This window comes from Rhinichthys klamathensis, unplaced genomic scaffold, assembly GCF_029890125.1.
Source record: "Rhinichthys klamathensis goyatoka isolate OS25496 unplaced genomic scaffold, OSU_Roscu_1.1 h1tg000079l_1, whole genome shotgun sequence".
Classification (NCBI taxonomy): Eukaryota; Metazoa; Chordata; class Actinopteri; order Cypriniformes; family Leuciscidae; genus Rhinichthys; species Rhinichthys klamathensis.
The window spans coordinates 226,097-252,500 of NW_026606621.1; the positions used below are offsets into that span (position 1 = coordinate 226,097).

The 26,404-nt window shown below is 39.1% G+C and overlaps 1 protein-coding gene across 1 annotated transcript in view; it reads right to left on the bottom strand.

Moving 5' to 3' along the window:
• The window catches only part of aff2 (AF4/FMR2 family, member 2), a 251,479-nt gene that overhangs the window by 170,563 nt on the left and 54,512 nt on the right, over positions 1–26,404 (bottom strand). The window contains exons 2-3 of the mRNA XM_056251211.1: positions 17,852–17,972; positions 310–1,152 (exon numbers count right to left, since the gene is read on the bottom strand). Of these exons, the coding sequence (XP_056107186.1) occupies positions 310–1,152; positions 17,852–17,972 (964 nt within the window). The remainder of the gene's footprint in view (positions 1–309; positions 1,153–17,851; positions 17,973–26,404) is intronic.

Below are 26,404 nucleotides of genomic sequence, written 5' to 3' on the forward strand. Positions count from 1 at the left end.
CAAACCAGTAAAGCTACAAAGAAATTGATCTTTAAACACGCCAACAAGAAGACTTCCTTGTAGAGTAGGTAGGTTCACAGGAAAGCCTGAGGTTCATTAGCTGATTATTAATGAAGCACACCATTATGTCAGCCCCTCGTTCTGCCAGCTTTCAATGCAAAACAGACCTAGGCAGGGGAAAGTCAACAGAGCCAAGCCTATCTGCCAACTGTTCTTGTCCAACTACCGCTGCCTCCAAACGAGAGCAAATGATTACAACATCTGCAGGAAGCCTGCCCTTTAACTAAGACAGAAAATGGTCACACTCACCTCCCCGGATTGCGGCAGTGTCAGCTTAGGAATTTTCCCTTTGGTCACAGCCGTGCTGCTTTTGGTATCCAGCAGACCACCAAATGGCACACTGTTGTACCCTTCCACCAGCTCCACAGGGGGTTTGAGCTCTGGGGAGTCGTTCGGGACCTGGTCTTGGCCGTCCATGGGCCTGACGTAGGCAGTGGGTTTCTGCTGCACAGCACTGCTGGGCTTGCAGTGGAGACCTTGAGGAAATGTCGGCGTCAAGAGGCCGCTAGGAAGCAGGGATGTAGAAGCCATTGGTGAGTTCGAGCCATGGGAGCACGAGTCCTGCTCAGCGGGAGACTTTCCGAGGCCAAGCTCGGCTGTGGCTGGTCCTTTGCCAGACGGCTTCCTATTGGAGTGTGATGAAGTTGTAGGTCCGCTGGGATTGGGACTTGAGTCCTCTTGGTCCTGATCATGTCTACTAGAGGTCTGCTCGTGACTGGAGTGCTTTCCCCGGCTGACCGCTTGAGCGGTCTGGGTTCCACTTGAACCGTGACCCCCTCGTGACCAGTCTGAAGACCGTAACTTTTTGCCTTGATGTCCATGTACAACGCTAGAACTTGGCATGGTGTTGGCAGGGGGTGGGGGCATAGAGGTGCTGTGGCCTCCAGGTTGGGACGGAGCAGCTCGGCTTCGCTGAGCCTCAGGGAAAAAGCCTGGCTGGTCGGGTTTCTCCACTGGAGTCTGGGGAACAGAGTTCTTAGGAATGCCTACAAGGTGACTCTGGTTGGAATGGCTAGTCAGAAGCTCCTTCATTTCATCATAATTTCCAAGTGTGTTTTGGACCCGGTTGGCCAGAGCATCCCCTTTGTTAGTCTGAAAGTAAGAACATAAAAACTTATGAAACAAATGTATAATTCAGCCATATTCCTAACAAAGGTATTTAAAAAATTACATTTCACCCCAAATAAAAAGAAAATTCATACGCGTGGCCCATATTATGTATGCTCTATATTCCCAGTATCATACAATAGCTTCGTGTGAGGAAAAAATCTAAATGTAAGTAATTTACTAATGAAATTCACCTCCACCGTAATATTAACCCAAACATGGTGCATATGGAGCAGGCTGGACTGAAGCAACATCAAACATCAGTGTTTTTTGAGTGGAGATGGATGGTGGTGGAGATTATTATCAATGAATAATGGAAATGATTTACTCACATAAAGCTTGAAATCATAAATACTTGGAAAAAGTTACTTGTATACTGCTTATAGATGTTATTAAATGTAAAAGACATGGACGTTTTCTATAAATTCTTTTTTGTTTGTTTGTATTTCATACAAAAATTACAGCATGCCTGTATGAAATGACATGAGGGTGAGTAAATAAGTACAGAAGTTTCCTTTTGTTGATGAACTATCCATTTAATTGGAAGAACAATCAACTGTATTGCCAAATGTCAATGGACTGGAATATTATAATCTAAATTGGTTATAAGATAAAAGATAAAGATAAAACAATCCACAACACACCAACTGCTCCATAACACCCCAAAAGTAACGTCATAAGTGTATTATTTCTGTGAATACCAATTCAGGGAGTGAAGCCTTCTCAATATGGACAGCTCTAAAGACTGTGTTTGTCAGTATAAAGAACCAGAGTATTTATCATGAGCTTTAGCTGACTAGACCATTAACATAGTTTTGCGATGCAAGCCAACTCTCCATTTGATGTTAGTCAATATTTATGAAACCAGGCAACGTGTGATCACAGAAATGGCGAGACGCTGTATTTAGAATCTATTCAGAATGTTATGTTTGTGTGCCATTCATATCCATGCCTGTGTACTGATTTCCATAAAATAATGTTTGCAAACATCTCCTGAATTTAGTGCAGGCATAAAGATACAGTATTCTCCTCTCCAGAAATATCTGTCCAACACTAGTCTGCTTTTGCTCACAACAAGAGTCCCTTTATAATAATCGTTATCTTTTAGGTTGTGTGGCACATCATTAGTTGCACAGCATCCTACAGAAGAGAAGCATGCTAGCCCACCCCCCACTGATTATTTGCATAATAAGCAACATTCTTCTTAATGTTCAGACCTTTACTCTTGTATTCATCAATACATTTACATCTTTTCCTTTATTCAAAGCCTCCTAAGTATCAGCACCCTAATTTTAAAGAGTCTGAATATAGAGGTATTCAATAAATAAATAAATGTGTGCTTCTCTTGTACATTGATACAATTAAAGGCTATGTTAATCCCAGGAAGCAAAGGTAGAGAGAAAAATCTATTAGCATTCTCAATTCATTTCACATGTAATTGCTACATTAATAACAGACAGTACAGCTCTTCTAAAATGCAAATGCATCTGTTATGGCTTTCAACCACATAAACAGTCAATAAACAAATAATGTTAAATGATGCACGACCAGCATGGCATGCAAGGCTATTATATTAGCAGTGATGGAATTATGCACTGGACGGTTAACATGTGACCGTATCTGATTCTAGATCTTCTCAGCCTAACTGACCTCTGACCTGGTAAAGCCTTGAACACTAATGTCAGCAATAAAACCTTATTGACTATGCGGTTAACTGCGATTGACTAAGACGTTTTCAACAAAGAATAATTTCTGGATTATGAATCAAAACAAATAATCATGCTAGTGTGTACATAATAGTTTACAAGCACAAATGGTTTGATGACAGCAATTTGTTTTGTATTTATTGATTGATTTATTAAATCATTAAATACTAGCCAGCAGAGTTTTGCTTGCTTTATATCCCAGCAAAACCATGATTTGCTACTTGCTATTTATAATTTAGGGGGAAGGTCCTTTCTAAAGTGCATGTTATGAGACAAAAGTTTAAACATGCCCTTGTGGACAAGATGAGTCATCAAGTGTTTCACAAAACATATTGATATCATCGAAGCAAACAGCCTAAAAAACACAATTTCCATTTCGATTTAAAATTTTAGGCGAAAACTGCAAAATGCAAATTAATAAATGTAATAAAATTATGCATTGAACTTGTATAAGAGAAAAACAAACATCTTGTGTCCAATCCAAAAAGTTTCCTTGAGATTTGGAAAAGTTTCATTTTCAGTATTATTGCTGCATTTTCAACTACTAATGCTTGTCATTTTAAGGACCTTTCCGATTTCTCACAATAAAAAATTTTGGTAATATTTTGGGTATAATCACTTGCGCAATGTAAAATCTGGGTCCGCTGGCATGTCTCTGCGTCCTCACTATATAGACGACAAGAGTTGCGTTCTCGGACAGTGCTTGGATGGGAATGTGTGCCAGTGTGGGCTCTGCTCCAGTGTTTCTAAAGTGAAAGATCTGAAAGGGACACTCTTGAGTGAGAAGAGTGGGTGAACCTCCCAGACGAGGTGCTTCGGTCAATGTGAGGGAAAATCCATCTGGGGTGCGCACAAAGAGCTGTTGTGTGAGCTCGACTGCTTGACTGAAGCATGGGAATGCTGGACCGTGGCCAGACACACATTCTACAGCTCGGGGGAAGGTGAGAAAGAGAGAAATACCCTTATTTAAAGCGTTAATTGCTGACATTTTCCGTTCAAGGTCTCTTAAAATGATGAATAAGCCATTTATGAAGGATTAATCGTGTATTTACATTGACGGTTAAAGCTTTTACTAGCTAATTAATGTGTTTGGATATATAAACACTTGAGCGTTTGTTTCGGAACCTGGTGCGTTTTCTCTTTTGGTTCGGTTTGTTTAGGCATATGTGAACACGGCAATCGTGCTCGGATCCGCTCCGGGACCACCGGAAAGAGGTGGTCTCGGCCCGATTGCAAACGAACTCTGGGGCGGTTTGCTTGTGGTGGGAAAGCCATCAAACCCAACGGACCAACGAACCAAATGGTATTATAAATCATAATGGGAAATGACACTATATAAATAGCAGTATTGTCTGATTCTGTGAGTGAGCACATTAGTTACCACAGTTGAAAACCAAAAGAGCACCTCTTCATCTAAAAATGTTGTGTAATTGCGCTTCTCCGTGCGAGAATGCTGTCCTGATGAAGCCTTGATTCCTGCTCTAGCTGCATTATAACATTCATCTAGTGTTTGTGTGTCTTGACACTGATAACCTCTAGACAGCGCTGGGAGATCAAGAGAGAGAGCGCGTTTAAATTTACTTTGAATTAATACAAATAGTTTAACAGCGGCAATGATGGCTATACATTTGTATAGTGTTTCGCGTGTGTCTCGCGTGTGTCTCGACATTTACAAATAAAGCCACAATAATCTCATGGAGCAAACTTCACAATCATCTTGATAGATGACGCAGAGGAAACACTGACCAATAAGAGGACAGTTACCCTCATGTGACTTGCATGAACACATTTTTGGTACGCTTTTAAAGGTTGCCTTATTAAAGAGAACCGAACCAAAAAGAAAATGCAACATTGTAACAAATTAAGTACCTGTTTCGGAACAAAACAAATGATCCATAGGTGTGAAAATGCCCTTAGTCCTGGTCCTCTTAGCGTTCAGTTTGGCATTTTTATCACCGAACCTAACGGCATAGAGATACGTTCACAACCTGATTGGTCGGCTTTTATGACGTATTGCCTATTTTGAGACGGAACTTACCAAAGCAATGCTGTGTGCTGGGATAAATGCGTCCATCATATGCAGGCTACGCATATTGCATACAACAAAATTATTTCATACATCTCTTCTTGAATTTAAATACAGATCTCTACAATTTTACACTGAGCTATAATTTTCCTAGATACCAAAATCTGTACTCCATGTTCCATTTCTCATCCAATTTAACCAAGACCAAAATGATCTGCTTTACCACATGTTCTTCCTCTATATAAACAATTGTCTCATCTGTGTCTTTTTTAACTTATCTTAAAATATTTGAAAAGAACAATGTGAAACAATGTTGATACACAAAAGAGAAGCACCTTGCCGATAAATATTTAACAGCCATCAAGCTCAAAAAACAATGCTGCCTTTGATATACGTACACTATAAAAGTGTGACAGTGTTATCATTCCTTGATTAAAGTATTTAGGAGGTTCAGTGAGATCATTCACTTTTTGATTGTGATTTTCAGCACTCCGAAGTTTTAAACGATACAAGAGACTTTGTAATGGGCCATTACTTAATTGCCTGGAAGGAGCATCTTGGGAAAAAGGGCAGTATTCTTCTTCCCCTCGTGGCCTTCTTTACTTCAAGACAAGGAGAGATTACGTACTTAAACATACTTAAGTGCTTCAGTGTCAGCTGCCTCTTTAAAACACTCCACAAAGTCTTGATAAATGCTTGTAATGACTCATACAGAATGAATTGTAAAATAGAGCCCTGTGGCAAAGCAAAATCAGACCAAAATGAATATATGAATAGTTTCATACAAGCAAAAGAGAGGTCAGCATCATGTATCGTGTGTGTGTTTGTTTGCGTGTGTGTTTGCTTGCTAATGTGTTAGCAGCAGTGTAAATGCAGTTTAATGGGGTCATATAAGAAGACACTGTGTGTTCTAGAGATTTGGGTACTTGGGCGCTACCACTCTACGCAGGCTATTCACACGCACAATGAGAGTCTTTGTTTCCCTCAATTGCTAGCCCTTTCCAACTTCACCAGAGAATCCTCTGTATTTCAAAGAATTTCCCTTAATGGATGTTAACAAGAACCTCAATATAAACAATCGGTTCACTCGTGAAAAAATGAATCAGATGCATTCACGAGCTGACATGCTCGATAGGAACGTTTAATGACTGATGAGTATCTCATCACACAGTAGATTTGCATTGGCTTTATTTAAGTTGGAAATGTCTGTATCCTTCCAAGTTATGATCTGCAAATAAAGCAGTGTTCCCATGCCATATGTTCAAGAGAACAGATAAAAAAAATCACTTCCAGCAAAACTGGTGTTAGATAAAGTATAAATGTAAACATTGGGGAAGCCACAGTTTTATCAACGCTATCTCACGACCAATTCGTACGCGTGAGTACGATGTGGCTAATTCGTACGATTTGTCTAAATTTGTCTAAACCCCAGGGATGGGTAGGTTTAGGGGCAGGTTAAGGGGTAGGTCATTCGTACGAATTCATACGAATTGGGCAACCGGTAAAATATGTACAATTTAGCAAAAATCTTACGAATTCAAATGAGTGAGGTCGTATGAATTCGTACGAATTAGCCACCTAGTAAAATACGTACGAATTGGCGTGAGATCGGGTTGGTAAGTCCGGTGTTGTGACTTATTTCCAAGTGAAACGGAATAGAGGGCAAGGTTTTATTTTAGCGCACCTCCTCTACATCCCTCGCTCATGCGCTAACAAAGTAAATAGTGTTAATTTTGATTTCGGAATTCAAATAGGTAGATGCAAATCCCGCTTCAAAGGATGACTCAACAAATGATGTGAGTTTGGAGCAGATCATTGGCAGATCAGATGGGGGAGTCTCTGGGAAACCTGTTTGAAAACCTGTTGAAAAGTCATTATTATTATTATTAGCCTACTGCTCTGATTTTACAATCAAATAACGTAATCTCAAAGTTATATATTCAAAAGATATTGCCGTTTAAAGCTGAAGTGAACTGTTGAGTGTAGCGGTTGAAAGTAAATTATATTTTAGGCTTAGTCACTATGCTCAAATCAAACAAACAATGAGAGAAAAAAAAGTGTGCTATTTCTATGTATTATTTTGCATTGACACAAGATGGAATGCGTGATTATGCTTACAATAGTGCAAAGTTATATAAAGTAAGGAACAATTGAAGATGGGACGTTGAATTATTAGAAAAATAAATGGAAATTCGCTTGGTCGATGCCTTTATTTGCTTCGCTTGCTCAATATCTTAGTGCGTTTTGATTCTTTTGCGCTTAGGCCTTTGAAATAAATGAAATAATTTGACGATGATTCATCAAATCATATTCATTTACTTCATCAACGGTGCACTGTCACTTTAAACGAGCAGCACTGCACAAAGATGCTCGCGCTCCGCTCTGCTACGCTTTGACACGCTGCTTCTGCTTCCGATCTGAGTATTCTCATCTGTTAACATGAGTGCCAAAAAAAAAATGACACTGCTGACGCTCATGCTGTGAAAAAGGCCTTATGGGTAAAGTTACACACAACACAAAACTTATATAAAAAGATCTTATAGAGAACCTGGAACTAACTGTTGTATGATTACTTATATTAAATTGGCATTGGAAAAAGTACATCTTCCAACATGCACACTCAAGTTTACCGTAACTACTTTAAATGAGAAGTAGACTGTAGTCTGTTGTTTCTCAACACTGTTTGTTGCGTGTGTGCCTCTGTGTGCATGCTGTCTCTCCTTGACAAGACATTGGCAGTGTTTACAAAAGAGCCTTGTGCTCATCTGCTGCGAGCACTCAGGGCTTTTGCCCCCCGGCCAGAAAACCAACAACTGCGATGGTAATGAAGGTGGCAATACCTCCAGATCTCAGTCAAACAGCATGGAAACCTCAGCAGCACTCAAACACTACACCCACACAGCACACATTTCTTACTCTGAACGACGGCGCTGTCAGGGAAACGTCTTTGCAATCATTCGATATTTCTTTGCCAGCGCGTGTATCCTGTCTGGATCACACAAAGACAGGAACAGCAAACAGCAGTGGTTTACAGAGCCATTAATGCTTCGGATGAGGGGTCGATGCTGAGTCAAACGAGAAAACTCAGACTACACATCATTTAAAATCAATAGAAGATTGGTTACAGAGAAAAGGCGAACAAGAAAGAATGCGCATGGTGAAATTCCATCAAGAAATTACGATAAGCTCTACTGATGGGGAATTTGCTTCTGAAATAGCTTGGAGTCAACTTGAAATTAAAACTGACCCTAGTTGTTCACCAGTGCATGAAAAACAATCGCTCTCATTCATTAAATGTGTCAAAACAGTAAAAACTGTGCGTGGACATTGTCGAATGCGGTCTTTATATGGACACGGGTGTACTAAAGATTCCCTCATTTAGAATAATTTGATACATACACTATATTTTTCACTGCGTGAAAACATGGTGGGACGTGAGAGAGGCGTGGCTTGTCGGACATAGCAACAGTACTTAAAGGGGACGGGTCTTTGCGAACGGTCAATTGGATTTGTGTTACAAATAATGTTTAGTATAGGGAAAAACTGAGCGCAAACCTGGCTTAAACTACGGATGATTCATAGGGTCAAATTAAAAGAGCCTAATTTTATGTACTGTAGCTGTTTTTAGCTGTTAATGCGTTATTGTCGCATAACTTGCAGTCGAACACCGATAGTGAAAATAATAGCTTTTATCGGCCCATGCTAATATATAGGCTATATAAATCCATGTCATGAGCCCTTTAACATGAATACAATTGCCCACAGCTTTACACTTTTATAACCCCTCCAACCAAATGTTTCTCGACAGAGAAATCCTGTTTTATACCATCAAGCTTTGCCGTACACTTTATTTGTTGTTGCTGCTGTTGAATATCTAGTTTAATTTAGAAATAAATCATATTATAAATAAAATGTTTGACCCTGACGTCTATAAAGGTTGTTGCATCCTCTAATACGAACCATCCATAAGAACACAAGCATTAAAAGTAGACATAATTGTTGATGACAAAGTTCATAGTGTTTTCGTACTGCATTCATTCCTCAATTAGGAACGAAAAAAAAAAAAAAAAAACCACTGTTGCCAAGTGAACCTGGTGGCAAAAACAAGGCAGCCATAACAACAATTCCCACAGAGTAGAGCTAAATACACACTCGAGCACAACAACTTCAAATCACTCCCGAGACCAAGCATTAGACTGACTTTATTTAATTCAGACGTACTATCCTTTCTACGCAATGCAGAACTAACCGCAAAAACAACCTGGTAGGCAAAAAGGAACAAGGTATTGTGCTAGCATGCACAGCTAGGCGTCTTTTCGCTCACTTAGTGCGTTTGACTCAGCAAGTTGTTTGAGGTAGAGGGTAATTTGGGAATATTTGCCTTGGGGCAAAAAAAAAAAAAAAGAGAAAAGTCTCTCTGTGACTGGGACGGTAGAAAACTCTTGGAGCAGCTCCAGAGGTCTGACCTTGGCTGGCTGAAAGCTTTTAAAAACAGCCTTGCACAGAGAAAGCATGTCCAACAGGAGTGAAAGGCCACGAAGGGACATTGGGGGGGAGGAGGTTGATGTGGGAAACAAGCAGAAGAGGCGGCGGGGACACTCGAGCTACGGCGCTAGCACCACTGGAACTGCTTTGAAGGTGCCAAGCGATCTGGCAACCAGTAAATTAGTCCCAAATAGCTGTTAACGGCACAGTTCCATTAAACAGGATTTAGGGGGATTAGCTAATAGCAGCCTTAGATGAGTGTTTGGGGGGTGGAGGGCGGCAAAGACTGGTTGGCGAGGGAATAAAAAAACGAAGCGCTCATGTCCTAGCTCTCATGAAGAAGGTTCATAGTGACTTATGACACGGAGAAAGCCTATTAAAGGGATATTCACCCAAAATTAGCCCTTGATTAACTCACCCTCAAGTCATCCTAGGTGTATATGACATTCTTCTTTCAGACGAATACAATCGGAGTTATATTAAAAAATGTCCTGGCTCTTCCAAGCTTTATAATGGCAGTGAATGGGCCTGTATGACGTAGGATGTAGGAGTAGCGTAAGCTTTGACGCCTCTCGCGGTTCAAACAAACAGAGCTGGGCCACAAACTCAAGCTCTTCAACCTTTCTCTTTAAAAGTTCTCGTTTTGGACTTCTAATTCGTAAACGGTGATTTGTTTTGCTCTATCCTCTGCGAATACGCGTTTCATCAATGCGCCGTCATGCGTCGGTCCTTCACCATAAATCGATGCGTACGGAAGCTAGTTATTTTAGCCTATAAAGTTTTAAATATGGATATTTTTCAAAACAGAAACAACCATTCACTGCCATTCTAAAGCTTGAAAGAGCCGGGACATTTTTTTATATAACTCCGATTGTATTTGTCTGAAAGAAGAACGTCATATACACCTAGGATGGCTTGAGGGTGAGTAAATCATGGGGTCATTTTTGGGTGAACTATCCCAAATATTAAGCGCAATTACGGGTATTTATCGTTTCCGAGCGAACTGTTTAACTTTCGCTCCCATTTTGATGGCGTACTCATATTTACGTAGCACTTTTCTTGTTAATCTTTCAGCGTCTTCGGCGGCAGGTTGCTCTCACAGTGCTCCTGTCTGGATCCTTCATTGTGCTCTGCTTCAGCGCCCGCTTTGAGCTCCAAATCCCTCTCACATTTGACAGGACACAGTGTGGCACACTGAATGGAGTCGGGTTCAATGCACAGCGCATCATTCAGGAGAGTGATGCAACTGCACAGCTGCAGTGAGGAATGCTGGGACAGCACATTCCTGTGGGCCAGAAACAATTACATTCTCTATGCAAACTCACTCAGAAATTGTTTGAGCCTCCATTCCACATCATCAAGAGAGACATTTTTTCCCCAGTACAGTGTACATGTCCAGTGTCTCTGCACACTTAAGCCATAATTAAACGGTCTAGATTCGTTTTTTTCCCATATTCACATTTCTTTTGCAAAGACTTTTAAAAAACTGGAGGCAAGATGATTTTTTAAATTATTTTAATCGAGTGTGTCTTTCAATTTGATACAATTCTCACTATAATAAATGTTCTAATTCCGAGTCATTGCAAATATGTTATTGTACATTTTCTCTCACCACGCATACAGTAAATCTAAATAATTTTCTTTAATTGAAAATAAAACTGAAAAAAATAATACTAAAATAAAATAAAATAAAATGGAATAATGAAAATAAATAAAAAAATAAAAAAAATAAAAAATGAAATGATGTAGAAACTTAAACCTTAAACAAAAATTAAAAATGTTGTCTTGGAAACTAAAATTACCAAAACAAGTACTGCAATTATTACTAAAACTGAAATAAAAATAAATTAAAGCTAAATACAAATATCTGAATAACAATTACAATTACATTAATAATAATAATCAAAAGCACATAACATTACTTACTACTAAAATTATCAATAATTATATATTAACAAAAAAACAACACTTTTGTTAAGTTAACATGGTAACATTTCACAATGAGGTTCCATTGGTTAACATTATGGGCAGTACGTTGGTTACAGTATTTATTTAATCTTTGCTCATATTAACTAATAAAAATACAGCTGTTAGTGAATGTTATCTCAGATATGTTACATAATATTAACAGATACAACCTATGATTGCAAAAATGCATTGTAAATGTTGAAATTAACATTAACACATATTAATAAATGCTGTATTGTTTATTCTAACTAATGTAGTTAGTGATGTTAACAAATGGAACCTTATTGTAAAGTGTTATTAACACAGATAGCAACTAATGCTCACTATTTTTCATAATGCATTCTGGGAATTTCAAAAGAATGAACAGTTCAGTGCACCGGACAGCCCTAGAAACGGCACACTCCTTGTCCAGGGCACTTGTGGATTGAGACAAAGGGGGGATTCAGTACGAATGAATTGTGCCCATTCATTGCGCTGTTAATTTGCATGTGCAGTCTCTGTTGTCTTTTTGTGCCCGATTCACTAAAGGAATTACACAAATCAGGTAACGCCGCACACGCGCCCACAAAATTAGTGCCGAATGCAATTTTCACTGCGCAATTCCCTATCTTGCAGTGCTAGATTACAAAGGATGCGGCAGAGCACACAAACCAGCACCACTGAGATCCACCTGAATCAGCTCTTTAAAATGCCGAAAGTGTACACACTACACCTCACGTCTGGGTATATGCCCGTTTATAACACTTTCCTCCATCATTTGATGAATAACTGCCATGATCAATACAAAACATAAACAAACATCTCTTTTCAATGAAATTCATTTCACCCCCTGCTTTCCTAACACCGCAACATTAATTGCACCAAGCAAATAGCTCTGTGTTTTTATGAATAAATCTATAATAAGTCTAATTTACACAAAAGGAGGTAAGTTTGAGCTGAAAAGAATGACAATGATTTGCTCGAGACTCACGGCGGGTTCTCAAGGCTCAACTGTGATGTTTTTGCAGTGCAATGCCACAAACAAGTGCTCTTGGTTTAATCTGAGATTTGTTTTTAAACCATTTCCCCCCTTATTTCGCTTTATTATATTGGACAACTGTGAACTGAGTGACAGGAAAATAGATTTAAAGGCAATTTCGGCATTTTCTAGCAATAGCAATCTAGCTTTGAAAGCATACGATCCCACCCTCCCTTCAGAGTGTCTCCAAAGCCACGCCTCCTTCAAAACACATGAACACACACAGCCAGACCAGAATCTGCAAAGCGTCACGAGAGACGGAGTTAAATTACCTCATGTCTCAACATTACAATAATAATGAATGTAAACAACTCACAGAGCTTTAGTTGTTCCACCTGACTACTGCAGCTTTGTTTCAGCGTTGATTGTGCTGACATAGGAATGCATAAATCCGAGTCTGAGGTCGTGAACAGCTCCGGGTCGAACGTCACGGGTTGCCATTTTGTAATTACGGTTACAACATGGCGTGAACGCAGCATAAGCTCGTTGTTTTGGTTCAGGAGGAACTGTAAGTTGGCGGCTGCTGTTTGTTTGCGATGCTCGGTGACTGACGTCTGTCTACAACTCTTCATAGTCTTACGGAACGCCCCGATGAAGTGTGATGTCTGCGCGAGCAGAGTGCATGAAGGTATGTATATATAAAATGCCTACAATACCTTTAAAATGTACCATTTAAATTGGCCAAAACTAACTTTTTGGGCCCACTGTAGTTTCTTAGACAAATAACACAAAGATATTGAATTTATGACCAATGGCTTTTATGAAGTTTTTTCTTCCTGAGCGACTGTAGTCTGAAAACGTTCACCTTGTAGTCAACCACCGTCCTTACTTTCAGTGAGTTTTTCATTATCACAAACACCTTGCGCTTGCTCTCCGGAGATTTAGTCTTGGCACCCCGTAAAGCTGCTTTGGGACCATTTTCATTATTGCAAATGCTATATAAATAACCGACAGAAGCAACAAATTTCCCCTTCACCTGATGTCACCCTGGAAGTATTTCAGAGACCAGTGATTCTCACATTAAAACTCTGAGTAAAAAGCTACGCTCGCAGCTTCGACTCGACATCAGCAGAAACACAATTTTAGCTTTATATATGTGAGGCTGAAGTTGTTGTTTTTTTAAGTGGAGAGCTCTGATGTTGAGGCAACTAATTTCAGAGGCTAAGAGGAAGAGGTCTGGGCCCAGATGAAGATAAATGGCATGTGTAGAGCTGATTAGAGAAAGAGAGAGAGAGAGAGAGAGAGAGAGAAGAGAGAGAGAGAGAGAGAGAGAGAGAGAGAGAGAGAGAGAGAGAGAGAGAGAGAGAGAGAGAGAGAGAGAGAGAGAGAGAGAGAGAGCTAATTTAGATATAAAGTAAAAAAAAAAAAAAGTGAAACCAAAAAAGAGGGGTAGAGAGAGTGCCTTGTCTTAGGAGGACTGTAATTATCCCTCAAAAAAGAAGGCAACACTACATGTTTCTACGACTGCTGCTCTGTGGGAAGTAACAGAAAAATTCTTCCACAAAAAGGCATTCCTTGCTTCAAAGCTCCAGTTTACAGACGCCATTATGTTTGAAGACAATTTATGAGGGAATTAGCTCTTCTAGTAAACTAAACTCGGATGTTCCCGATGGTAAATCAAGCTCATCAATCATTTTACATATCTGCACCAATTATCACAGATACTTTGACAGAGCTAAAATATACAAGCTGACATATGCTTCATTCCACTCCAGACTATCTTGATCAAGCTAAAATAAACCTCAATCAAAGTTGTTGCGTTCCTTATGTTAAAAACGTCAAATATAATGCTCATTTAAAGGCCCACTGAAGTGCCTTGGAACGCACAGCTTTGTGTGATGAGTTGACGTAATTTCCACTGAAATAGGAAGCTAAGGCGGGACATATTGAATGGCTCCTCCCCCTTTTCAAATAGCCAATATCGTTTAGTTTACCTCACTGACTGCAAGTTGTACTTGACGGCACCATGGAAGCGAACCAGAGCGCTGACGATACGTTTGATTCTAGAGAGCATTTGACTGGACAGAAGATGTCATAACATTTATGTCATAAAAATCCATGATCTATTTTAGCGGAAGTGAGAGACTGTAAGTTTTGAATGCTTATATCTCATAAATGCAAATTGTGTCATTGTTCTCGATCACACCAGCTTATTCATAACCTTAAAGGCCCGTTCACACCAAGGACGATAACTGTAAAGATAAAGATAAAGATATAGTTCTAAAAATCATTCTCAATATTAAAGAATAGGAGAGTTCACACCACAGCTATAACGATAACAGCACACAGAAACGAAATCGTTGGAATCACACTCAGAACGATTTTATCCAGCTGATGAACGATAAAAACATTGACAGCCAATCAGAATCCATCAGTAACAATCAGCAAATCAGAATCAGAATCAAACAATCAGCCAATTAGAATCCATCACTAATACAGTAGTGTAACGAGCTCGAGCATTTAAAGCGGCAGACAAGCATGCACTTATAATAAACAGAACGATATCGTCCGCTGGTGTGGACACTAATATAGTTATCTTTAGAGTTAACTTAGAGATAACAAGTTAGGGTTATAATCCTAACCCTAACTTATAACAAGCTAACCCTAACCCTAAACTTCCATTTTGATTTCAGGGCTTTTACTAACAAAATCTCAATGACACTGTCACTCTTACTAGAGGTCCTTGAGCAACACTCAAGCAAAAACTTGCCATTAAAAGAAAATCCCTGTCCTGGATCAAAACCAATGCCATACAATGTTGTCATAACCTGTCACACAACTGATCCCATCATAACTGTTCACATGACAGTATCGCAGAAACGACACAGATGGCACAATTAAGGCTTGAGTAAGCGGTGAGTGACGGTAAGTTCATGCTCATCCAAGCTTTCCAGTTGTAATGACGCTTAGGGGCGAGAGGCAGTTCTTCACCTACTGACTGAACGCAGAGGCACAGGGGGAGATTGATCCAGTTCTCTGGCCCCCGAGGACCTCAGGACCGGCGTAATGACAGTGCTTCAGTCTCCCTGATGGTCTGTCTCGGCCCTTGCTAACAGCTGGCTAAGGAAACAGATAAGCTACCTGAGGCTGGAAGGGCGACCTTGACACTTATTGACGCAATAAAAGTGATGTTCTTCGAGTGGTGACATACAAAAGTGCTAGGTGTTTTATTCAGCTACTGTAGATGTTCAATGGCTCTTAAAGTCAACATGAAGTCAACACTGACTTTATTTACTTCGTTAATACATTTCCCAGGTCATTCTGTCCGCAATTCTTCAGCGCATGTTATTTCAAAGAGATTTTGTTTTTCATAATCTAGCACAATGTAACTCTCAGGCTACGTCTACATTAATCCGGATACATTGGAAAACGGCGTTTTGCTTCAAAACACTCCATCCACAGTAGCGTTTCCAAGTGTTTTCCAAAAGTTTCGCTAAATTAACCTTATTGTGAATGTGAAAAACCTTATAAATGGGTTATACAGACGGATCAGACATCATAAAGGTCTCGTGCTATTCTTCTGGCAGGATCATTTTATTTAGCAAAATATCTCACCATTCACTGATGCGCCCACTCACTAGCCATTATATGTTTGGTCTAAAACGCAACTGCTCTCATGTTTTGCCCCAGGACAGCAATTACGAGTACATTTTATGTCATCTTTGCAGGACTGCGATATGAAGAGTGTACAAAAGCCGCGTTTCCACCGCAGGAACTTTGCCAAGGAACTAGGGACTTTGGGGTGGTACTCGGTGTGTTTCCACCAGGAACCAGGGTCTAAATGAAGTTCCGGGTAAAAATTCCCCACTCAGAAAGTCCCTGCTGGCGAGGTAGTACTTTTTCAAAGTTCAGGAACTTTCGGGGGTGGGACTTGGGCTCTGAACATGCTGATTGGTTGAGTTCATGCCGCATTTTGATTGGTTGACTCCATGCAGCATTTTATTTCAACCACCATTTTTTAAAAATCTGTTGCGGTGCTATTCAAATCAACAATGGAGTTTCAGAAATAGGACCGATGACGAGGTTCAGGCTTTATAAAGCTTAAATTCAGAGGATGAAATCTAGCGTGAACTGGAAAGTTGCGCGCAGGCCTAAGTCACCGGACTAATTTGCCTAATCTTCACGGTAATTTAGACCACGATGGAAACGCAGACAGCAACAGGTCTGGGGGAAAAAAGTTCCTGGGGCAAATTGTTCCGGGTAATTTTAGTTGTCCAATCTTATAGAAAAAGATGCCCTTTCAAACAAAAACGTATTAGTGTGGAAAAGGCCTCAAAAACAAATTTTCCTTTCGCCACACTTGCAGGAAATGTTAGCCAATAGCCAAACAGCTCTTTAAGCATTGGTATTTACAGTAGATAGACCCTTTATAAAATCTCAGTAACAACTGCAATAGCTATGCAGTTATGTTAATGTAATAAAGGTTATGGCAATGATAACAAATGAAGCTATATTTGAAAAAGTAGAATTGCCAATTGGATATGCTGAGATGCTCTTTGAAGGTAAATATGACCTTTAACCTCCACGTCCGGGCCACCATTTTGGTTCTCAGCAGGCAGAAGCTTAAATAAATATGTATAGATTGCCTGGACAAAAACTTCACCCTTTTTTTAATTAACTGCAAATTCGCTTTTGGTTCAGGCTCCATTTGGGGTATGTAATGCCAAGTTTTTACAATCCAAGTTCCAGTGGATCATTGCTAAATGACAAGAAAGTAAAGTTCAAACAATAATTGAATAATTAAATACTACTTAATATTGAAATAATATCTATTCAAACATTTTATATATTCATTTAAACATGTCTCAACTCTCAACGTAAAAAGATGTTAACAAACATTCAGTAATTCGATGACCAGATAAACTGGTAATATGAACATATTATGAAAGTAAAATGGGTAACGGACACCAAATCATGTTGACTTTAAAAGTAGCGCAGGCATTTTTCAAACGCTTTTTCAAAAGTTTTTGATATAACTCACCTCAAACATCCTAACTTTAATCCTAAAAGGAATAGTTTAATGAAGCATCTAAAGGGGGGGGGGGAAGTTACATAACCCTGATCGTAAGCGTTCCTTCAAACCAATTCCAGCTGAACCCGAGGGGAAAGCAGGATCTGTGTAAATATTGGACGTAAATAGAGAGCACCTCAGCATCCTTTAGCCCTGCGTTGGATGATGATGTGTGTGTGTCTGTGTGTGTGTCTGGCCTGGTAAACCCTACATCACGGGGAGAAAATGTTCCCAAAAAGTTGCCAATGTCTGAAATGTCTTGGTCTCCATGAAGAAAACCGCTTATAAATCATCCTAAGTGATGTTGTTTGAAAATGTAAAAATGCAGAAAGTTTTCTGTAGTGGGTAGGGGATAGAACCTACAGTTTGTACAGTATAAAAATCATTACATCTATACATTACAGTCCCCATACAACATGAAAACACAACATGTGTGTGTGTGTGTGTGGGGGCTCTGATTGGGCCTTTACCTTGTACGGCTCACCAAACAGATTAAATCCAGTGGAGAACAAGTCTTCATCCTGCTGCACTTCCTGTGTCCTTCGCTCCCACTCCTTCTTCTTCAGCGCCGAGCGGTCCTGCTCGTAATGACTGCGGGAAACGGGGAGAGAAAGAACGATAGACAGTAAGAGCTTGATTCGAGTTGGCATGCGAGAAATCGACGGCGAAAAACCCTGCCTGTAAGAGATTCAAGGGAAGCCCTTATCTGTCTAATAGGCCCGAGCTGACACTAAGCAGATGAGGAGAGCGTGGCGGAGGAGATAAAGTAACTGGATTGGTGCGCGGATGCTTTGCAGGAACAGACAGGAGACTGCCAGGAAGAGGCAGCTCTGTTTGAAATGCTGGAAGAAGGGCTGGAGCCTCGGGGAGCGTTTATTTAGATCCGAAGGACCTCGTATGGCAATCAGTGTGGGGGATTGTTACAGGAAATTCAAGCTCGTTTTAAACAAAGGCAGATGTCATACTGTGGAGTAAATGATTTCACAAATGAAAAAAAAAACAAGCATCTCCCTCTGAGGGACTCCGTCAGCCTCGTGTTTTTCTTTACATTCATTAAAATGAAGACTTCATCTGAGCGGTTTCTAGCACACCTCTCTCTCTCTCTCTCTCTCTCTCTCTCTCTCTCTCTCTCTCTCTCTCTCTCTCTCTCTCTCTCTCTCTCTCTCTCTCTCTCTCTCTCTCTCCCAGGCCTTGTTTGAGTTATTTAACGTCCAGATGACTTGCAGTTTAAGAAACTTCATGTATTAGCAATGGAAACAAACACAAGGGTGCTAAGCTGAGAGAGTGTGATGGCAGCGGTGACAGGTTGGCCCTGAGGCCGGTGTTAAAGGCTGACAGTGTCTGATTAGGGCCTGTAGACTCGGTTCCTGCCATTATCATAATGCAGAATGGCCCCGAGTTAACGCAGAACTCCCTCGGGAACAGACACGCTCCACAGCCGCTAGCTGTAGCATTAGCATCGGTCCCTGAGGGGGGAACAACGGCGTGACAGAAACGGGGAATTTTCCCTCAGTGGCCCCCTTGTTATGTTGTGACATATATGAGTATGTGTTAGAGCTTGTGTGTTCATTTGTTCTCTCACTCACTCACTGAAGGCTTTATGACACGCTTCAAAAGATATGTTATTCCTTTAAAAAATAAATGAGCAAGCTAACAATATGCAATCAAATTTAGGGTGAAGGATCTAAACCGTTGGAAGGTAATTGTGACTGATTCTTGCTGTTACGTTGTTACATGCTGTATTTTTTAAGTGATCAAAAAAAAAAAAAAAAAAAAAAAAAATAGCAATAAAATTAGAAGAAAATTGGCCAAATAGTTTGTGATTATATACCATTATGTCGATATTATTTTATTGTTATTATTATTATTATTATCAAATGGATTAAATAAAATGAGAAACAATTTGGCAAAATAGTTTATGATTATATATCAATATGGCTATATTATTATTATTATTATTAAAAATAGATGAAATAAAATAAGAAGCAATTTGGCCAAATAGTTTCTTATTATATATCAAAATTACTACAGTATATTATTATTATTATTATTAAAAAAAAATAAGAAACAATTTGATCGGACATTTTGTGATTATTTATCACTATAATAATAACTAAATAAATAAAACAAGGAACAATTTGGCCAAAAAATGTGTGATTACATATTAATATGACTGTAAGAAAAAAATAGTTCTATTGATATTTTGTAAAAAAAAAAAAAAGACAAAAAAAAAGATGTTACTAGCAAAAATGCAGTAACTTAGTTTTAGCTACCAATGTAATCCAAAAAAGAAAAAAAAGTTGTTAATATTTTATTTAATTATGCATATTAAATTATTATGAGTAATAACGATAATTGTAGTAATTATGGCAGTTTGGTCACGGTTAACATTTCAAATTGACCCCTCAAGGCTATGCAACAAAAAATGTGCTATTCTAACCCATGACTTTCTATTTTCAATTTAAAAATGACTATTATTTTGATTTTTTTTGCTGACAGGATCATCGCTTTCATCTAATGTCAACATTGCTAAAACCCAAGATACCTCAAACACATATTTCCTCAGCCCCTGCTAATAGGACACTTTCCCAGAGCTCTTGGAGGTGATGGATAGCAGAGCGAGCCGGAGAACTGGAGAACAGGAGAACAGGAGAACTGGAGAACTGGCGATCTGGAGTCTCCACCTCGCAGTCCTGAGGCTTACGCCACAGCACTAAATCCATCAGGAAATTATTCCAGAAGGCGGGAGATGTTACGGTGCGAGAAAAACGAGGCCTGGTCGAAGGGTGACAGGTGCTTCTTCTGAGGGGTCGAGGGAAAAATAAGTGACAAAGAAAAGTGGGAATAAATACAGCGACGAGAGATTGACGGTGCTTCCCAGGCCTTAATGACAGCAAGATGTCAGTTATCTTTATGTCAGCGCGCAGGGCACACCTGACACGGACACCTGACAGGACGATAAATCAAATTTACAGCTGTCAGTGGCAGAGCCTTGCAGACACTTGGGTCCCTTGACACTGCATTACTCTTCAAATGCAGAGCGCTGCGTTGGCCAGTCAGAGGTTGCTTTAGACCATTAAGAAACTAAAGAAGAACGCTGAGGCGCAAATAACCCCTAGTTATGGCTGCTGCAGTGCAAGACAAGTTAACAGTGTGAACACAATGTGTGAGCATGTTTTCTTGCTATGAAACCTGCAGATATTATGGTATTAAGGTATTCATAAATTCTTTAAAAAAATTACTAAATGTTTTATTGTTGCTGTCAAAGTTAACATCTGTACTTACTGCACTTTGACATTTAGATTCTCCAAATAATATTACTATTTTGTAATACCAGAAAATGTAGAACAGCATCGCCCACCTTTTCGGCGGAGTTGGTTCCAGAAGTTTTTTTGTTTTGTTTTTGTTATTCCTCCCATAGGGATTTCAAAAAAGTCTTCGTTAAAGCGCTATAAGCCATGAAACATGCAAGCCAGCCAGAATCATAACATCACAAACTTTGATTTGAAGCAAAGAATTTGAAAATCAGAGAAGAATACAAAGCTAAAAGACTGGGTACTTAATGGCTAGTGATAGAAAGAACTACAATCCCATGAAGCATTGCAAAAAAATTACATGAACACAGTATATATGATTGGATACGTTAATAAAAAAATGTATTATAAAAGAAATGTGAACTGAAATAAAACATGTTTGATATATATATATTAGGGGTGTAACGGTTCACAAAATTCACGGTTCGGTTCGATACGATACACTTGTGTCACGGTTCGGTTCGGTACGATTCGGTACGTTTCCGATACAGCAAAAAGAAAGAAATGGGAGAGATATTTCCTTGATTTAATTTTTTTAATTATATTTTTATTAAAACTAACATCATAAAGTATGATTTTTTTTAACTTTGAGCAATGATGGAGCTATACTTGACTTTTCTTAGGAGCTTATAAAACAAAACAGCTCCTTGGACAAAATTAAATGTAATATTGTAGTAGTTATAAACAAAGGTTTATTTTAGTTCAGATTAACATTTGAGGGCAGCAGCAATTGTATTCATAATGTCAAAATAAAACCGACGTAATGTTACTTGAAAGCATTATAGCCTACTATTCCTGCCAAACTCCCATGGTTACAGTGAGTGTCACTACAGTAAACCCATGGTGAATGTTGCTGATCTGTGGACACTGGATAGTTCATTCATGGCACAATGTTTCTTCCTGGTTTCCACGTCAGCGCTGTTTGATCCGTTAATAACGGAGAAATGCGAATGTTTCTCACTAGATCTCGCAGCGATGTTATTACTTCAGTGGCAAATTCAAATGCTTTCTTTACTGCATTTCGCTGTGTAGTAACAGTGGCGATGATTAAGATCGGCTCGCGCTACATTGGTCCAACTGATAAACGGTCCGTCAACCACACAATAACGAGTGGTTTCGTTCCGCTTACATTACATTTGCATTTGATGTTGGGCAATATTGTGGTCACGCCAGCGTCTCTTACATTATGAGCGCGCTTGCCACACGTGACGCGCCTACATTTGAAATAACGAAATTTTGGTCGGCAGGAAAAATGGTCCAACGAACCGTTCGGTTCAAAAATGCGTACCGAAAACCGAACCGAAAGCCTCGTACCGAACGGTTCAATACGAATACGTGTATCGTTACACCCCTAATATATATATATATATATATATAAATAATCAATATATATATATATAACCAATACATATAAACAATACATAATATATATATATATATATTAGTGCTGTCAAACGATTAAAATATTTAATCGCGATTAATCGTATTAATGTCATAGTTAACTCGCGATTAATCGCAATTAATCGCACATTTTTATCTATTCTAAATGTCTCTTGATTTCTTTTTGTCCCATTTTTTTTTCTAAGTTGAATGCTCTTATCAACATGGAAAAGTGGATCGGCTAGCTTTGTGCAAATGTTTTTTATTGAAAACAACATTGACATACTGTGTTCAATTTCACACTAACATTCTCACTTGGAGCAAGTAATCTCTCACACAATGTAACACTGTCCATCAATAAAAGGGTCCTGATATTGACGAGGGGCGGAGAATTCGCATCAGCTGTGTGTGTGTGTGCTTGGCCATCAAGTGGTATTTCAGACTGGACGTGCTGCGATGATGATAGCTCAGTTCACAACGACAAAACACACAGATCACTTTGGTCTTGTCAATGGAACCATTTGGCAACTTTTTAAAAGTAAACTTTCCATTCAGAATCTTATTGGCATCCATTTAGGCGTCTCGTGCTCGCCATCCACTCAAAACTTAACGTTAACCAACTATTTGGCCGGCTCGCAAGCCTAAACAAGTGTGTGCGGCGTCGTGCCTGTTGTTTTGTTATGTTTTGTTGCTTGCGCTTTGGTCGACGAAGCAACAAAACGTCGCTGCGCGGCGCAAGCCATTGAAATGAATGGGTTTCATAGCGCAGCCAAAAGCGTGTGAAAAAAAACGACAAAGTTTGCTAATCGCGCGATAAAAAAAGTAACGCCGTTAAAATGGGTTTGCAATAACGCCGTTAATAACGCGTTTAACTGACAGCCATAATATATATATCAAACTTTTTTTTATTTCAATTAACGATTATATCAAAACTTAATAAAAATAATTCTATATAGAAATATTGAAAAAAATAAAACCAACAAAATTGCTAAAACTTAAACGAATGAATATAAAATAAAAAAAGGAAAGAAATAATAATTTTATTAAAAAAGTAGCTATAATAGTATCTCAATGATACTAAGATAACACTGACACGAATCTCACAGCAAACCCTGGCGACCTCTGAAAACACCCGAGCATCGTGACACGATGCTTTCATCTCCTCTTTCATACTGTTTGTTTCCCTTGATTTTTGTACAGTCAATAATTTTCTCTTCCCATGTTTCTAAGAAGGCGCAGCTGCCCACCTTCCTTCCTTCCTTCCATCCTTCCGCTGAGAAAACGGCAGTAATATATTCAAACTTCACATGAACACACATCACCAAAATCTCCTCAGGCCATATATCCAGTCGCATCCGTGTGTTGACGACACGCTGGATGTTAAACCGCAGAACCTGGGTCGGTTTATTACAGTCGTGTTGTTGGTGGCATGATTATGTTCTGGAACATGTGGCATTGGCAGTTTTCTCCTTCCATTCTTCCCGTACTCCACCTCTCCTCTGCCTCTTCCTAACACCACTGCATGAGGAGGGGGGGAATGAACAGCGATATCCATGGAAAAGCCAATGAATTTAATCTTAGCTGAGCTTTGCTGCATTTGAAAGATAACCAAATAGAGCGCCTGCATGGCTCTCCCTCCTCTCCCCCACCCGGTGAAAAGCCTCCCATAGAGAAATAATGTAATAAACAGCCAACGAGTGCCACTGTTATTAGAACGAAGCCGCCGCCACAACAGTGGGCCTGATTTCTGATTTAAAGCGGCAATTATTAATTTGAAGCACAGGCTAATTAAAACTACAGCTAAGCGTTTAGCCTCTTGTTACAATTATTTTGGAGGATTGTAATTATATGGAGCTGCTTATCTCACACATTAAGGCATTGACAGAAGAGGTGGAGATCTGCTCTCATTTATTCCTGATTTATCAGCGTTGGGATGAGATTGATGCGGGAAAGATAGCAGTCGTTCATCAGGAGGATGCTGGGGTCTCGCCTGAGGGAAAACCCTTGCTCAGACTGCATGGGAATACTCCTTTTTTTTCACTTTTCTCCTTTCTGTTTCCTTCTCTGCTTTTTTAGTGACTGTTAACTATCACTCGGATCTTGTGAATACTGTAAGTATACTGTAAACAAAACACACATTGCTTTATAATTAAATGAGTGATCAATGGATACAATGAACCGGTAACACTTTACAATAAGGTTTCATTAGTTAACGTTAGTTAATGTATTAACTAACATGAACTAACAATGAGTAATACATTTTTTTTACTGTATTTATTAATCTTTGTTAATGTTAGTTAATACAAATCCAGCTGTTCATTGTTTGTTCGTGTTAGTTCACAGTGCATTAATTATGTTATCAAATACAACTTTTGATTTTAATAACCTATTAGTAAATGTTGCAATTAACAAAGATTAATAAATGCTGTAGAAGTGGTTCCTTCTTAGTTCATGTTAACTAATGTATTAACTAATGAAACCTTATTGTAAAGTGTTTATCCAAAAAACTTAATGATGATACTATAATAATAATAATAATAATAATAAAGTAAATTAAACAGAGCATTCAGTAAATGAACAAATATTTTTATTGTGCTTGTTTTCTTTCTGAAAATATTTAGTATAACAACTAAACATTACCATTCAAAACTTTGTGGTCATTAAGATATATATATATATATAAATCTTTCTGACCCCAAACTTTTTACAGTAGGCCTATATATACACATTACTAAAATTACAAATTGAAATCTAAATGTTCTTTCGATTGAAATTTGACCTGGATCTTTCTCTGCAGTTGTGAGTCTCACCCACATTGACATCCACACTATTCTTGCTTAAACTGCAGTGGTTTTTCAGGATTCTTTGATGAATAGAATTTTTACTGTACTAAAGCATAAAAAGGTTACACTATATTTTAAAGTGTCAGTACTAAAATGCATAATTGCACTGTAACATAGGGTAATAATAATTGGATGAGGGTTTGGTTTAGGGTTAGTTGCATGTAATTACGCACAATTTATAGTTATTACTATAGTAACTAACTAAATGTAACATGTAACAATGTGTAAAATAAAGGGTTGCCCATAATAATACCCATGATTTAGGAAACATGCTAAGTCCAAATACTCGCTTCTACGAAAAGCAAAGCTATAGCCAGTTATTCTACTCAAAAATGTGTGTTCCATGTCGGAATGTCTGATTTGTTTTGGTCTGTGTGATCCCGCCCACTACCAATTTACCCAATAGTATTTGCCAGTGGGTGGAAAACAGAGTATTACAGCCGTTGAAGGGAGCAAATGAACTGGGTCATAAATTGCAGATACTACCCGACCTAAAAAGCCTCAGCAATGAAAACATTGCAAAAGTATACATTAGCTGATCAACTTACAGTGTAAGGCTTGTCAAATGCGATCGTTCCTGTTAAATGTCCTGACTCTGGCAAGTGGCAACCCACATGAGCGTCGAGATTGAGGAAGATAGGGTGGGGGAAACAACTTTTGAATGAAATATTTTGAATGTGGACTGCAGCTATAGCCATCAATATTACATACTGCATCTTTAATTTCTTTGTAGATAGCCACTGTTGGTAAATAAATACCAAACAGTAAATGCAAGAAGCAAAATGTAGGCTATTTCAATACAGCGATAGTTACAGCGGACATAACCACCGTCCGAAACACCCGAAAGACCAATTCAAAACGGCCCCAAATTTAGCATTCCTTCAGACAGTTCGCCCTGAGCTGCACAGCGAGCTCAAATGACCACACAGGCCAGAGACTCGTCTTCAGGATGGCAGCTGCTTGTAGGCGAGCAAAGGACTCTCTCAGATTAATGAGCACCCCTGACAGTAATTGCTAGGTGCCAGGTTATCAGCCTGGCCACTGACACCACTTCCCCCCAGGACTCTTTCCATTTCCTCAAGGAGGCCATTGTTTGCACTCATTTTAGCAGCAGCTCAGCGGGATGGCTAAGACACTGGCCACACAATGGAGGCTAAAACACACTTCACCTTCTCCAGTCCACCACTGTCACTGGCTTTTGCAGCGTTCTTCCTTCAGGGCAGCGCTGCAATAAATGTGACTCTCGATGTCTAAAAGGCTGAAACCACCTCCTGCAATCCAGAGACACATACCGAGCCAAGACATAACTGCATAGTATTAATATACACTCCTAAAAATAAAGGTTCTTCATTGGCATCGGTGGGTCCATGATGAACCTTAAACATCCACGGAAACTTTCCATTCCACAAGGTTCTTTATAGTGGAAAAAGGTTCTTTAGATTATATAAAAAAAAGGGTTCTTTTAAGAACGGTGCACTGAAAAGGC